This window comes from Calypte anna, chromosome 2 (genome assembly GCF_003957555.1).
Source record: "Calypte anna isolate BGI_N300 chromosome 2, bCalAnn1_v1.p, whole genome shotgun sequence".
Lineage (NCBI taxonomy): Eukaryota > Metazoa > Chordata > Aves > Apodiformes > Trochilidae > Calypte > Calypte anna.
This window is the reverse complement of record NC_044245.1, coordinates 133,597,001-133,613,032: the sequence shown is the minus strand read 5'-3', so window position 1 is coordinate 133,613,032 and position 16,032 is coordinate 133,597,001. Positions and strand designations below refer to the sequence as shown.

The window sequence follows — 16,032 nt, the reverse complement described above, 5'->3', positions numbered from 1 at the left end:
AGAAAAAGAAACCCCCAAATTTGAAAGGTCATCAAAATGAATTACTTTTCACTTCATTGTTCACTTCATGTAAGATTGTTATGATTTTTAAAATATATAAGCAGCAGAATACAGTAAACTGGGGGGATTCACACAAGAGTCCACTCCTAGACTGTACCATAAATCTTGGAAAAGATGGGAAATAGATCTGTGTGTTCAGCCAGCTGTGTACCTGACCTGAACTGGACAAATGAAGTAATTCAATTCAAAACACATTTGACTTCACAGCTGTTGTGCTATCACCACCTAACTATGGCATACTTTGTTTCCTCATGTATAGTTTGACATGTAGCTTTTCAGAGGTACTGCTGATTGATTTTGATGCTACACATCCCTTTCTCACCTTCAACACCCATTTATGTACTCTCTGCTCCCTAAGCACAGCTGCCATTGCATAGCTCAGCTGATCAGTTACCGTAAGGCATGATAACAAATGTGAAAGGAATCACAAAAGCAGAAATGAGTAGAAGGTGACTGCTACAAACTTGAGAACACGTGCTGTAAAATGCTGATGTACTTATGTTCGCTGTTAATTGCTGCTTTATCAAAAGCATTTAATAAGAGTGAACATGATGGCCAAAATCCCAGCTTTACAAAGTTTAGTTCCAGAACAATACTATTTTGATTAGCAGAGGTCGACAGGGATGCCTCAATCTGCAGGGACATCCCAGTCTGCAGAAATGTTCTCTTCATGGTTTCCTCTTCTTGCTGGTGAAGGCAGCACCCTTCTTAGACCCTCTAAGTCACTTTGAACTTAACATGAAGCTCACTTTTTGTACTTGAAAATGTGATGCCTCCAGCTTTATTCTCCCTAGGCTTCCTTTATAGTCACTGGAGAGAGACAGGCTTCTCCAGGGCCTGGCTTAGAACCCCTGCAGATGCGTTCAAGACAACTCAGAGACAAAGCCTCTTTCTTCTGCGACTTCTGGATAAAATCTGTGAAGATGAAACCTCAGCTTTCACTAATACCTCTGCAACCCTGATATTCCAATCTGAAGGATCTAACCTGACAGAGGCATTTTGTCAAGAATTTTTATGAGCACTTTCAGAAAACTGTGACTCAATAGCACTCAGTTGCTAAAACAACAGACAATGTTTGGGCAACAGTCATCTCCCACAAAGATCTGTTCCTATGAAGTAACATCTCCAATGTAGTCACATAAGCCTGAACAGAATTGTATTTTACACTTACAAATGAGTTAGGGGGAGGAGGAAAATCTGTTGCCATTCTCTATCTCCCTACTCTCTATCAAAGCTAAGTTTAAGTTTAATTCCTCATGAACGTGTATTTGATATAAAGTCAATGTGAAACACGGAACATCAAGTTGCCTTGACAATGCTCCTGCAGTTGTGTAGTCAAGTTAACCACTCTTCAATCCATACAAAACAGTCATTGGTGACTTGTATCAAAGTTAATTTTGCAACAATAATAATAATGTAATGGAAGAAGAACATCTGTTACACAAATAATTTTAAAAAGCATTTAGGGTTTTCTTCTAAGTTGTAATTCCTTTGTATCAAGTTGGCCCAAAGGCTTCAAATTCAAATACCACACACCCTGTATGCAAAATGTGGCATGGAACAAATTTGCTACCACTCAAAGGAAGTTGGAATTCCTTCTAACATCCAAGACAAGTGCTTTAGAACAGAATGTTGATATGGAAGATGTATCCAAGGAGAAAGGGGGACAATAAAGGGGGACCTCAAGCCCTGAGGTCATTCATCTTAGAAAGCTGTGAAGTTTTAAGCTCTTCATTATTTTAATTACTGTTAAGCTTAATATGTTATAATCCTTCTATAGGATAGAATATAGGATAGATTCATTCTATAGGATAGGTTCTCCTATAGGATAAATTTAGAAAAGTCAGTCTGATTTAGGTTCTGCCATCCAATTCTGTATGTTTTTTTGAGTTGTGTCTATAACAAACTCTATAATTATTAAGATGTACTGGATTTATCCACACTTTGAAAATAGAGGGAAAGAGCTACATCCCTCAGTAAATACAAGCACAGAAGAGAAAATAAGGCAAAAAATGCTGGCACTGTTTTTCCTATGCTGTCCCAGCTATGTGAAATGTAAAGTATACCTTACAAACTTGACCAAAAATGCTTATTGTTTTACTATATAACGTCTTATGCTGTTGAGGAAGAGATCTTTGTCATATAGAAGTCTGATGGGAAAACTGCAAAATTGTCCCACTGCATAGTTTATGCAAAAACACAATAAAATGCCTAAACATTATAAAGTAATAATGCACATCAATATTTTCTATAAAGAAACAGCCCAGCATTGCTTTACTATGCTTTTAAAGTGCCTGAATGCCTTAAAAGAAATAATAAACACCTTTCCACATAGAAAGTATTTTTTTTAAATGCAGGTTTTACCTTTCCATAGCTTCAAATCGCATTCCAGTTAAACGTTTAACTCTGTGGCTCCCAGGAAACTGCCGCCTTAGTTCCTGAAGACAAAACTATACAAATAAAACAAAAAATACTATTGTGAATGTAATTATCTACACAAAAATTGAAAAAAAAAAAAAAAAAGTCCTTGGCTGTTAATTCAACAATCTGAAATGGCAATCCTGAGTAAAAACAAGTACCAATTTTTTTAAATAAGCAATAAAATGTATAGATAAAGAAAAGCTCAAAAACTGAAACTCCCTGTGAGAAGACTAAATCTAAGAAACATCTTCCATACAGGTCATTAGATCATCAAACCTTCCTGGAAATATTTATTTATCTAGAAAATTAAACTCAACTACAAAAACAGTCTGATACTGTTAAAATTTGAAGTTTACTTGGTTGCCTCATAATAACACAAGACACTAAAAAACAAAAACAAAAACAAAATAAAGACAGTAAAACCTTATGTGATACTTCTTCAATAAATGGATATCTCACAATGGGAAAAACTATGCTAATCCTGTGCTCTGTGTTTATTTTTAAAATAGAAGTTTGAAATCCAAAGAAAATGTTTGTCACTGGCTTGGGCTGAGCCTCCTGGCAGAATAGGAATAGCTCCTAACTACTGAAATCAATGAGACTCCTGGGCTGGATGAAAGGAACTTATAACAGGCAGATTCCACTGAATTAGTAAAATGGAGATGACTCCCAACTTCCCTGGGGCAAAATAATTCTAGCCATCTCATGAATGTGGCTAAATAGCACCACAAAGTTTGTAGAAGTTTGTAGCTCAGACATTATGAAGGGAGGCAGGACAGTCCCCAAGCTCTCAAGAAGACCAGAGGTTTTGAATCACATTAAATGCTTCACAAAGAACCCTCCTGTTCCAGGCACTTATTTATATAACATCTTACAAACTTTTTCTTCAGACCTAAGGTTCTAGCAGAGCTCTAACTACATTGTTTGCTCCATCTCATCACATTCATTGGTCAAAGGAAAGCACAGAAGCAAATCAGTAAAAATTAGTAGGGTCTGTCTGTTTCTGTAGGTAAATGGGTTGCTAGAGCACAGCAAAGAGAAATACATCTCTGCCAGATGCAAAAAACAGAGAAGGAAGAAAGGGAACAGTAATCAAAGAAGTAATGCTTAGTCTCAAGTAAGCACGGGCTATTTTCATCATTATTATCTTAATTTCCAATGAACAATGCCATTTCATATAGCAAGGTCCAGATTAAGTACAGAAACAGTTTACAGACTCTTTGAGTGGTGCCTAAGTAAATTGCTGCTGCTCTGGACAACAAGCTTAGCAACACATTACATGATGTCAAAAATAATCTGTAAACAATTTCAACAGACTGGAAAATTTACATCAAACACCAAAAAAGTGTTTTGACTCCAGCCTTTACATCTCAAACAACCTTCTAAATTTTAGAAGGAACTTTAGCAGACACATAAATCTACCCTGTGGCCCCAGTGCTCTGGGAATCATGAAGGACAGTGATTTTCACTACAAAAGCATGCACTACTTTTTCCAATAAAATGCTGAAATGTCAAAAATTATAATATTTGCAAGAATACTAAACTCTGCAATCTCTGCATGGACCTTTATACCAAGGAGAAACCCTTTAGCATAAAAAAGCTGATGAAGTAGCTCTCAAGTGCAGGAGTAGTACAAGACCAGAACTGTTCACCTTAGATCTAACTACGCAATAATTTTTTAACCAAATACAGCAGCCACAAGGCCAAAATAAACTCCTGTAGATTAAGACACCAGACACAATAAAGTGACATGAAAGGTTGAGACAGTCATGAGCAACTTCACTGTAATGCTTTCAAAAACAGAAGGGCATGAGTAAACTACACTAGCTGTATCCTCAAAATGTTTGGGACCCAGCAGCACTGAATGTCCTCTTTTTAAATTTAAGTTGTAATCCTTGTAATAATTTATGTTATTGAGGGCTGGTTCTGCACTATGTCAATAATCTCCTTCCAGGATCTCTCAGAAACTCAGCAGTTACAATGGCAAATCCCATTTGTATATGAGACTTGAATTTGCAGAGTATTTGCTCTCTTGATTTTTTTAAATCACATTTGGTTTTAATTTTAAAGGTCTGACAAAGGCAACGAAGTGCCAACAGTAGGTGACTGCACTAAAGCGTGTGTGAAAGAACTGGCTGACTGCACTAAGGGCACACATTATGCAGAGCCATTTCGTGTAGGACAGAGGACAAATGTAAAAAAGAGGAAAGAAAAACTTAAAATGAGAGTCAGATAAATGACTCTGCAAACCATATCATCCTCCTCATTTGGACCTATCCCCCTAAGTAAAACACATCACAGCTATCAAAAGCTTACTATAAAAAACAGAAATTCCAAAACTGTTTGCCTACTTTGGGGCTACAGCTGTAGTAAAAAGCCACATGATGTCGATTTGTTCAAATTAACTACTTCTTTATTATTATTATTAATAATAATTATCAAACTTCAAAATAAGAAATAAAAAACCCAAACTTTTCCTCTAAGCTTTCAAGCTCAGCTGCATATAAAACGTTGCACTCCCTCCTCTCAAGAAATATTCCTTAGAGGGCACAGAAACTAAAATTTAAAATCCCTGCCAGGGTTAGTAAAAACAAACAGAACTTCACAACTGATCTTTCAGCACTGGCTCCCTGCAAGTTTGTGAAAGTCTTCCTAAAAAGACCCTTAAAATAAGGCCAAAACTGTTTGAGACATAAATAAGAACAAAGAAATACATTTACGTATACAGTAAATCTATTTGTTGGTTTTCTAAAAACCAGACAGATATAATACAATGGTATTTTCTTCTGAGGAATAAAAGAAAGGGAAGTTCAGTGGGTTCATGACAAGTTCAGAGTGCTGTGCTGCATTTTCCAGTATACTCTTTTTTACCATATACATATGGGATGTGAGATAAACTTGTCTAGTTCTTTGGAAATTGCTCTTCTCCTACCTACATCCTCTAGTCTGACCCCTTGTATATAACAGACCATTAAGTTTCACCCAAATGACATCACATGAAGCTCAAAGACTTTACGAGGCATTCTGCCACCTGACAGAGAACAAGTCACTGGAAGAGTAATGCCCATTAAAGACTTGGTTTCCTGAAAATATCTCTTTTTATTTAGAGTAAGCTCAAGATTGTTGCCTTTCAGGGCACAAGATAATTGAAGGTATTTTCCCCAGCATTTTGTGAAGGAATGATTAAAAAAAAACAAACCTTAAACTACAAAATACAATTTTGCTATTTTTTTCAACTGCTGCTTTTAAAGTATTAGCTAAACTTAATTGAGGTTTTTTTTGTTTGTTCTGTCTTTCTTTATTTACTTTTAATCTAGCAAACAGGTGCTGCAAGTTCTAAATAAACTCATTTTATCTGAATTTTTATTTATATAATTCAAATACATTTGCATACAAATTGACTAAGCCCAAATACCCATTAACAGTATTTTTGTCAAGAATCACTGAATAACTTGAATTGCAAGGGATCTTTGGAGATAATCTGCTCTAAACCCCAACTCAAAACACAGCCAGCTTCCGAGAGACTGCAGGGTCATATCCCCATCCATTTCTGAGCATTTCCTAAGAAGATTCCACAGCTTCTCTGTGCCATTTTTCCCAAAGTGTTCACTACTCCCTTTGTTAACAACTTCTTGCTTGCATGTAATTAGAGCTTCCCTTGTTGCAGCTCACATCTCTTGCTGCATGTCTACAAAATCTGTCTCTACCTTCTTTATACCTTCTCATCAGCACATATTGAAAGGTAGCAACCAAATCCATCCTTAGCTTTCTCAAGAGCTAACAAACCCAGATCTCAGCCTTTCCTTATGCATTATGCAGTCCAGCTCCTTTTCCATCTGGAAGACTTGCTCCAGTATGTCAATGACTTTGATGATAGCCAACATGACATATAATATGATATGCATGATGGGAGATTTTACCTCAAAACATTCAAAAAAACAACATAATTTGAGAGGTTTTCAATAAACAAACCCTGTCTGTACAATATGGCAACTTCAATATTATTTTTGACATTTAGCCCATACCAGAGTAGCTGTAAATATTTTCATGGCTATTGGAAGAGACATGATCTGTCTAAACAAAAGTTACACAGTAGAGAAGGTGGCAGTTTCTTCCCAGCATTGTATTTCTTGATAGATATTCTACAAATCCAAGATATGGAGTTCAGAGTATCTTGCAACTGTCCAAAGAACTATCTGGAAGAGATACCCAGGAATAAGACTTAAGTTTTGAGCAAAAAGTCAGCTTGAATACTTACCAATGCCAAATCATCTCGACTGCAGTCCAGGGCAGCAATCATCACCTGTTCATATATTATCCAAACTGGACACAAAAGAAACATTAAATGAAGATAATTAATTTTTTTAAGGTAATGGGAAACACATATAATGTAAGATTAATTAATTCTGTCTGTATATTTTTCCCCTTCTACTCCTGTGGATCACTACTGAAGCAGGGAACAGTTTAAGAAACTGCTGGAATTAATTAAAAACACATTTAAGCAATTTTATTGCTTTTAGAAACAAAGTACCTTTTGACATCTTGAAAGGCGAAAAAGCTCTAATTCTCTACTTTTTCTAGCATTATAGCTGCAGTCTTCTAAACAGATCCCCATTAGGACTTGCTCTCTGATCAGACCTGGAGAACAGCCATTTGGGCTAGAAAGAAAACAAACTTCCCTTAACTGTTTCACTGCTGGAAGTCCTACAAGTGTTTTCTTCTTCCTGGTGACAAACAACTTCTCTAAATCATTAACACATTACACTACTTCCACCCAAGGCCCACCTAGTTCTTCAGTGTAAAGAACTTAACAGTGTAGGTACAAAAGCTGCAGAAAAGAAAGATTATGGTAGAGGAAAACATGTAGCCTGAATACTACAACATTTGCAGTGGCCAATCCCCTTACAATGGAAGGAAGTCCATGACAGAATTAAAGCCCAGAGGGTGCAAGGAAGAACCAGAGCAAAGCATCTATATGAAATAAATCCTATCTGCAGAACCCCAAACCCAGTACTGACAAGAAAGGGAGGCAAAGTGTCTTCCTGAAACAACTATGTGAATTCATGAAACACTGTATGAAGTTAGGTATTTGAAATCAGTTAGCTTACTAAACTAACTGAAGAAGTTCAGTAATTGAACAAAGTTAATCACATGGAATATTGCAACTTTTACTAGCAAATACAATGCATTACTGTAACTGCTGAAATACACCATGGCTACATAACAGCAGGTAATAAAATGAAATACCTACAAGATAAATGTATTTGAAATATGTTAAACAATGTCTATGTTAAATTACCAGAATTATATAAAAGGGAAAAAGAAGAATGAACATTAAAACTAAAACCTCACTAAGACTAATATGAAAACCTACACAATCTTTATAGCACTTAGTTATGGTTTATTTTATGTTTATAGTAAAGACTGCTATTCTAGTCTGACATATTTCTAAGCAATTCTCTTTTGCTATGAAATGCTAGAGCCAAGCTTTTGTCTACTGCAATTAGCAAAAAGTAGTTAAAATTCCCAAAAAATAGTAATTCCATCAGCAGTGGAAACTTAGGCTTACCTTCAACTATAATACCACAAATGTAATGTTAAAATTAAAACAGCCTTAATATTGATTCCTGCAGTTTATATGACTTGATTAAGGAACAGCATTCTCTGCTACAAAAAGATACTTTTCCATTTCTGCCATGGTGCTGAAGAACAGAAAATCAGTCAAATAACTGCTAGATAACAGCATCATGCCAAGTTTTCACTTAACAGTCTAACAACTAATACGGTAAACGAACAGTTCTACTAGGTAATATTTCCATCTATTTTCACCACAGCCCATATTTGGGAAAGAAATAACATCTAGGAATTCTGGCAGCCTATTAGGCAAAGAAAGTGATAAATATGTCATCAACATCAGCAGATACAAAAGGCAACACTGAAGTACAAAAGAGAAGCTGAAAAGAGAAAACAAAATCAGGCAATGGAAATTTTTAAAATAATGATTGTTTCCTTACTGTCATCTCCAAGTTTAGATGCATACTCATTAATTAACTCTTCTCCAACATCCACTATCTGTTCACTGTTTCGGTAGTTTTCTTCCCTCCATTTCCTCATTTTATCACGCATATCTGAGGGAAAAGGGAGGAAAAAAAAGAAAATAAAATACCGAGATTTCCAGACAGTAAAGGAGTTTTAATTTTATTTCTGGAAAATATGCACTGAAGAATGAGTTATGAGAGCATGAGATCTAAAAAAGTGACTTCTACTAATATTAGAAAACTACTAGAGAAGAGATAAGTGTAGCAGACCTCTGGAACAGTGTCACATAAACTGTGCTCATGCTCCAATGTATTCAGTTAAATTTCTGCATTTGCAGTTTCTAAGGTAAAAATGCCTTATTAGCTACTTATCCAAGAAAAAGTAAGATTTAAGATATTACCCACAGCTAGGATGTATAGAGTATAAAAGATTTTGCCTAAGGAGTTCCACCCTTGCATTGAAAAGCAACCCTAAAACTGTATTTCTGCAATACTTGAAGTATCAGAAATGTAACAACTCAACCACTACTTCAAGTTTACCAGTATAAGCACAATACTCTAAAATTCCACACTAAAAAGCATCTACAAACTCCAGCAGAGAGACTCAAGAAAGGCAAACATGGAAGTGAAGGCTTTCTATGTCAGGGAAGTGGCCAAAGGTATAAAAATTATTTACCTAGGTAGGATAGAAAAGACATTTTATTTCAGCAATAGCATTTTTGTTTTTAGAATACATTTATTATGAATTAGATACCCAAGAGAGCAGACACACTCATGAAGTCAGTTAGGTTAGGCAGCAACACCTAGCCTAGGTTTATTTATCCTCTGGATCAGGCAATTGGTAATAATGTGATTTTATATCCACATATACATTCATACACATGCTCCATATACAAAAACAAATTTTGAGGAAACTTATGAAAAACAGTTTTCATTAATAGTTAGGGGCTTCACTAATACAGGGGTACCACGATAGCTGTTGCCAATAATTTAACTTTACAACATCTAGAAAATCAAACACAACAACAGATCTAAACACTGTCAGCTTTCCTTGCATAGTTAATATGACAGTTAAAAATTAACCACTGAGCTTTCTTACATCTACCTGAAGTGCTCTCAGATTGCTCATAAGGCTGTTCTTGTGCTATATTTTACATTCTGAAATTCAACCAAAACCACGACAGGGTTACATTTCATATGCACATATAAAGTTAAATGGTTCTAGACACATGATGGTCCCTGGAAATTCAAAGTTAGGCAGCAAGAATGTGAGAGAATACAAACGTTCACAAAAGCTGACAAGCTAAATGCATAAAAATAAATAAGCTGTCCTATTTCTACCCACTCATTTACTTGGAGATTATCAATGCCTCCATTCCAGTGTGACTGCAAATGGAATAGTGTCTGAATTATGTACTAGCACAATGCACATCTACCATTCATCACTCAAGTACAGAATTTCAGCAGTGGAAAAAAAACGTGCAGAGAACAATGTATCAGCTGATAATCAAAAAGCAAAGGAAAAAAAAAAATGTTCTCAATAATGTGCACGAGGCTCATCAGTTTTAGAAACACCGAACTTACAGTACCAGGCAGAAGAAAAAAATGTTAAAAAGTGGGGTAAAACTTACACAAGGACTCTTACGATATTGCAATGCATTTTTTCCTGAGAAAGCTACCAAGATTCAGCCAGTAACATTCAGTTTTTGGAGACAAATCTAAATACAGCAAGTATCACAAAGTTGGGCAGTAGAAATTAGGTACTGAAGAAAAAATGAAGTTAGAGAAATGTCTAGTTTTAATTACCGTTATTCCTAACACATGCACAGCTGGTCCTGAGCAACTGATAGATTTGTTTTAGTCTTAAATTATCTTAAATCAGCAAGCTTTGCACATGTAAATCAAAACAACAGAAGTTCAAAGGAGCAGTTGCACTTGCCACAATGTTTGCTGTTCCCTAAAAACAGTCAGTATCAGGCCAAAAGCAATAACCTCTGCTTTATTTTTGTCTTTTGAGGGATCAGTCAAGTTGGCTGGCCTGAGCAGCCAGATATGAAGTAATCCTATTATGACTATTTAGATTGTTCAGCTGAATCATAGCTTTCAAGTACTTTATACTAAAAGCACCTGATGAAATGAAGTGACTCCTATTAGTAGAGACATACATTATATCCTCCTAAATGTCACCTTGAGATACCTGCTGCTACTGCTAGCAATCACTCAGGGACCCCATAACTGTAATAGTTCATTTCACAGAATCACAGAATCAGCCAGGTTGGAAAGGACCTCTGAGATCATCAAATCCAACCCTTATCTGTATACTGTTCTTCTGTTACAGACACCGTATCTTCCACCACACCTCAGCTCCACCCACTCTTATTTTACAGACCAAGAATCAAGCCAAAACTCCCAAATCCAGCAATTCAGGAAGCTTACCCAAATGCACAGGACATGCAATGGCCTGGCAACTGCTCTCCGACCTTACCTGGACACCTCAGCAGTATTTTGGTGGCGCAGGCAGAGGCAGCTCAGCTGAGCAGTGCAGATCCTGTCTCTAGCCTTAAGAACTCAGCTTTAAAAGTGACCTCAACTAAAATTCCAGCATGTTGTTACCCTTGTCTGTTGAAACCTCACAGATTCATATGTAAAATCCAGAACAAACTGATCCATCCCTTTGACTACAACTGAAAAATCAAGAATACCTAAAAGCAAGGAAAGACAGCATGGAACACAACAAAACCACCTCACCAAGACTTAGCTGCACATGATGATGATAGAGATAAAATGTTAAGACTGTATTTCTTCAGAGTCTTTCAATACAAACTAAATATGAATACAGTTTCTAAGCCATAGGAAGGAAGTAATGTTGTAATATAAAGTGGACTCTAATGACTAGAGACATTAAAGATAAGTGTTTATTTTTAAATTTGTTTGGGATTGTCTTTGCTGTGTTTCATGTTCCCTGATACACACCCTTGAATGAAAATGACTTGGGACTTAACAGACTGTTACATTTCATTTTACAAAGCGTTTTTTATTTAAAAAAAAATTATAAAGAACTCCTTGCAAAGAGCCTTATATGAACGTGTAACAAAAATTCCTAATGTACCACTTTGTAAGACAGACATTTTTTATTATAGAAAATATATTAATGAAATGATCCAGAAAACTCAAGTAACTTAAGCAAGTCATCTTATTCTATTAAAAATCTTCAAATATACTATTTTCACTTGTTTTCAATTTATATTAAAGAAAACCCAGAGAATATGCCATCCTTTTCATGTTTTGATTTTGATACCCAGTGAAGAATTACTGACTGAAACAAGAGCTGCCATCAGAGCATTCAAAGATCTCCAAGCTGAAAGTCACTGCTTCATTTCAGTTGGATCTGAGGTGTTAATGCTATTATGCTTCTGTGCAAGGTAGAGAAAGAAAAGAAAACCTGATTTATTTTGTCCTGGTTATTTTTTTGTGGAAAAGTTCTTTACACAAATTGTTTCACAGCAACGCCTGGGAAAAGCCTAACAGCACCACCAGTAATGTTGCAGACAACTTCCCTTTCCATACAGTGGCTTGCCAGCTCTCTATCCAAGCTGAGGTTTGCAACCCACTAGACCTTCTCACAAGATACAGAAGAATTGGCAACCAAGCTTTTCCCCAAGTGCCACATTAGTCTAATGCCATCACAGTGATACAACCGAGTATGAGAATAAACCTATCTATAAACTGACCACCAGACATGCTAGCAAGATCATCCTCTTCTTCATCCTTAATCATTCAGTTAAAGCCCTATTTACTTCAAAATATGCTAAAATATTTTCTGAGATTAACGCCATTCAAGCTGAAAACTTGAATATTTCAAAGTCCATTTTGTTTTGCTTCAGAGTCCTAAAGAAGAAACGTGCATGAAAGACAGTAGAGGCACTATTTCTCATGGGCAAGTTACTGGTACCTGCTAAAATATATTCCATGCAACATGCCTCCTCTTATTCCCATAATCCAATAATTCCCAAAACCAATAATCTACGATCAGGGAATTATTCTTTTTGTTGAAAGTTTCTTTTCAAATTAGCAGTAAATAAATAAAACCCCAAACAGTACACAGGTTCCCTCCACATTATATTTTTACTGTATGTTTGTAATGTATGGGACCACTGTAGCTAAAGATTCCCCTTAATGGACATAATTATAGAGAAGCATTAATTTATTCCTGATAGGAGAAGTGTAATGTGCTAGACTGCTGTGGGAACTCATATTTGAACCACTGACAGTGTCAACAAAATCCTGCCATGCAAAAAATAAATAATCATGATAAAAAAGATATGAAAGCTAAAAAGACCAGGGGAGGAGGCTTTTCAAAAACTTCTATGTCACTTCTGAGCTTCTGGCTGTTCCTCTACAAACGCCAAGTTACAAGAAAACATCGAGTAATCTTCAGGCACACCAAAACCTGAACTAGGACACAAACTGCTGGCCCAGCCATGAGCCCCATTTTTCTGTTTACTGTTTCAGTGGTGGGGTGAGGGTTGTCGAGAAGCACCGCTGAGAGAGAGGCCCCGCCGCCGAAATGGGAGGAAACGGGGAGCCCGTTTCCACGAAGCGGAGGCAGCGGCTGGAGGGCCCCACCCGTACGGGGCTTGGGGAGCGTCCCCGGCAGAGAAGCTCAGGCCGTGGGGCTGGGGGCAGCCGCGGGGCCCGCTCCGCTCCCTGGGAGAGGGCCGCGTTAGCAGCCGCCGGACTCGGCTGTCCCCGGGGGGCTCAGCACAGGTCGCCGACCCCGCTCCTCCAGCTACGCCTCCCCGCTGCCGCCGGCCGGCCGCCCACAGCCCGAGGAGCCCGGCAGCTGCCAGAACCGCCGGCCCTCGCCCCAACCTCCTGTGCCCACACCGGCCCCGCCCGGCTACCGCCACCGCTCGGCATCGGCTGCCGGGGCACGGGCGCCGGCCTGCCCGGGGCCTGCCGCGCAGCGGGGCTGCGGGAGCACCAGGCCGGTCTGGGCACCTCCGCCCCCACCCTGCGTCTGGCGGTGAGCGCGTGGGTGGGTCGGTCCGGGTGTGGGCCCGGACCTGGACCCGGCCGGGAAGCCGCCGGCTGTGCGCGACGTTACCTTCCCAAGTCACGTCGTACATCTCGGACACCTTCGCCATCTTGGCGGCCGCCCGCGTGACGCGGCCCCGTGACGGCCCGGCCCTCATTGGCGGCAGCGGGCGGGGGGCGGGCGGTGTCCCGCGGCGGGGCTGCCCTGGGGAGGGGGCCCGGGGGGCGCGGGTTCCCCTGGGGCTCTGCCACCCGAGGCTCTCCCAGCCTGCGCAATGCTGCCCGGGCAACCCTGGGGTCTCGCCGACCCCCGCCCTGACATGGCAGGCCGGCAGGAGACGGCCTAAATCGCCGGAGAAGCGGTGCTGGCAGGGCTGGAGCATTAAGAAGCTGCCGTCCTGGCTTGGGGGCTTTGTTTAATCTGCGTTTGCCTCGAGAGCGCAGTGACCAGGGCGAAACCTTCGTGTGGTCGCCTTTTCAGGGCACCCTGTGCTCGTGCTGCCCGCGGCCGGAGGGGCCTGGTTTAGCGGAGTTAAAACAAGCAGAGCCTAAACTGGAGAGGGCACAAAGGGCTGCAGGTTAATTTCTCCGATTTTATAATCCACAGAAACCTTCCACATCCTGTTGGCGTGGTGGAAGGTTTTACATCTTGAATGAGGAGGCGCTTGCTTGGGTTTAGTTTCAGCTTGCAAACTGCCATCGTATGTCGTGTCCCTGGGTATGCCAAGGGTGTCCATCAAGGATGAACCTTCCCTTTCTCTGTGTTTGCTCCTGTGACCACATGTTCAGTGAACCACCAAGAGTGACAAATCCCTGGTGATGAGTTGGAAAAGCCCTGCAGGGGCCTGCTGCCAGGAGGGTTGCTTTCTGAAAAAAGCTCCCATTTTCAACACTATAGCTTTTAAGAAATAAATGTATTTCTGTTTAAAGTCTTCAAAAATTGATGGTGCGCTTTTTAACTTCAGGTATACTGAAGGAATTGGTTTTCAGAAAATATTACCAGGAATTCGTCTGACATCCAGCTCTTGCAGGATCTCTTCTGGAAAATGCTTCAGATTCCATACTCAGTCCCCTATGTCCATCAGCAAGTGCACCTTAGTAGAAACTCTTTCTGCATTTAATGTGTTGCTTTCTCTGAACTAGAATGAACTACTAATTCTTAATACAATCTGCAGGGTAATTACATGTAATTACTTCAACAGCTAGAAGGCCTCAACTGGAATTCAAATGCTGGTGTAGAAAGGCTATATGCCTAACTTTATTTCCCTCAAAAATGGTTTTTTATGTTTTACATTACTTAATAATTTAGATGTTGTATAGCACAGCTGTACTTCCAGCGAATTTTACTATGCCAATGTTTGTATTAGCTAAACACTAACAAAGATATACTTATTCTCCTATTATTCCTCTGAGTAGAGAATACTTATTCCTGTTTTATTCCTTTACAAGTAAATGATTAAATACAAATTGGTTACATGCCAGATACATAAAGGATTTAGCACACGCCTGCCATGTACATTACAGGGTAACACTGAAATAGCTGAGATAGAATGAGATACTGGCCTGCAGAGTTTGGTGCTGCTGGATTGCTGAACTAGCAGTAATGCCTGATGTGGGACACAGACAGAACTTTTAAGCATGTGATTTCAAAATTTTGATGCTTTTAAAAAACCCTGTCAGCTGCCACCTAATGCTGAAGAACTGAAATTTGAGAAATGTGGTTTTGAAGTGTTTGGGAGGGGTTCAGACTTGCAGTTCTCTGGGCATCTACCTCTGTGCTTCTGCACCTGCCCACAACTTTCTGTCTCAGCAGGAGATGGGAGACAGGACCTCACAGGCACTCGATCCATTTACTGTTCTTAGTGATAGTTCTGATGTCTCTCTTAGGTAGGTTTAGTCAGCTCCCCAGCTATGCTGAATTGCTTCCAAAAACACACAGACCTCCACATGCAGCCCTCCACCTGCACTGTAAGAGGAGACTGGATCCTGCATTAGGCACATTAAGTGTTGCCTGCTGCCTTTTTTGGACCTAGTTGTGAACAACTTGCCTAAAATCACATACACTGTGTTCTGCCAGGCTCAAAACTGACCCTTCCACTGCATTCCTCTGCTCTCACAGTGGAGGAGAAAACCATCCACACTCACCAAGAGATGGGAATTATTGTTACAATATCCCAGTATGCCAGATACTGTTATAGTTGGAAACAGAAATGGTTTTGGTACTAAGCTTTTTCTTCTTGGAAACTAAAACAGTGGTCTTGAAAGCTCTTTTCTAATGCCAAGGATCTCCACCGCTTGATTCAGGTTTAAAGCATTTTGCTAATAAAGCTTAAAATGCTCTGAAAAGGGGATAGTCATGTGAAATCTCTTTTCTGGATTTGTCATGTTCTACTCTTGTGCCACTTCTGCAAGAACCAACTGGGAAGATAATGACCCAAAGCCCACACAATAATGGCAAATGCAAGGTCTATCCAGG

The 16,032-nt window shown here is 39.2% G+C and overlaps 1 protein-coding gene across 1 annotated transcript in view; it reads right to left on the bottom strand.

The window, feature by feature from the left end:
• Positions 1-13,700, bottom strand: part of EMC2 (ER membrane protein complex subunit 2) — a 36,679-nt gene extending 22,979 nt beyond the window's left edge. Inside the window, exons 1-4 of the mRNA XM_030446047.1 lie at positions 13,627-13,700; positions 8,496-8,609; positions 6,740-6,804; positions 2,425-2,510 (exon numbers count right to left, since the gene is read on the bottom strand). Coding sequence (XP_030301907.1) covers positions 2,425-2,510; positions 6,740-6,804; positions 8,496-8,609; positions 13,627-13,666 — 305 coding nt within the window. The 5' untranslated portion in view covers positions 13,667-13,700. The remainder of the gene's footprint in view (positions 1-2,424; positions 2,511-6,739; positions 6,805-8,495; positions 8,610-13,626) is intronic.
• Positions 13,701-16,032: the final 2,332 nt, after the last annotated feature.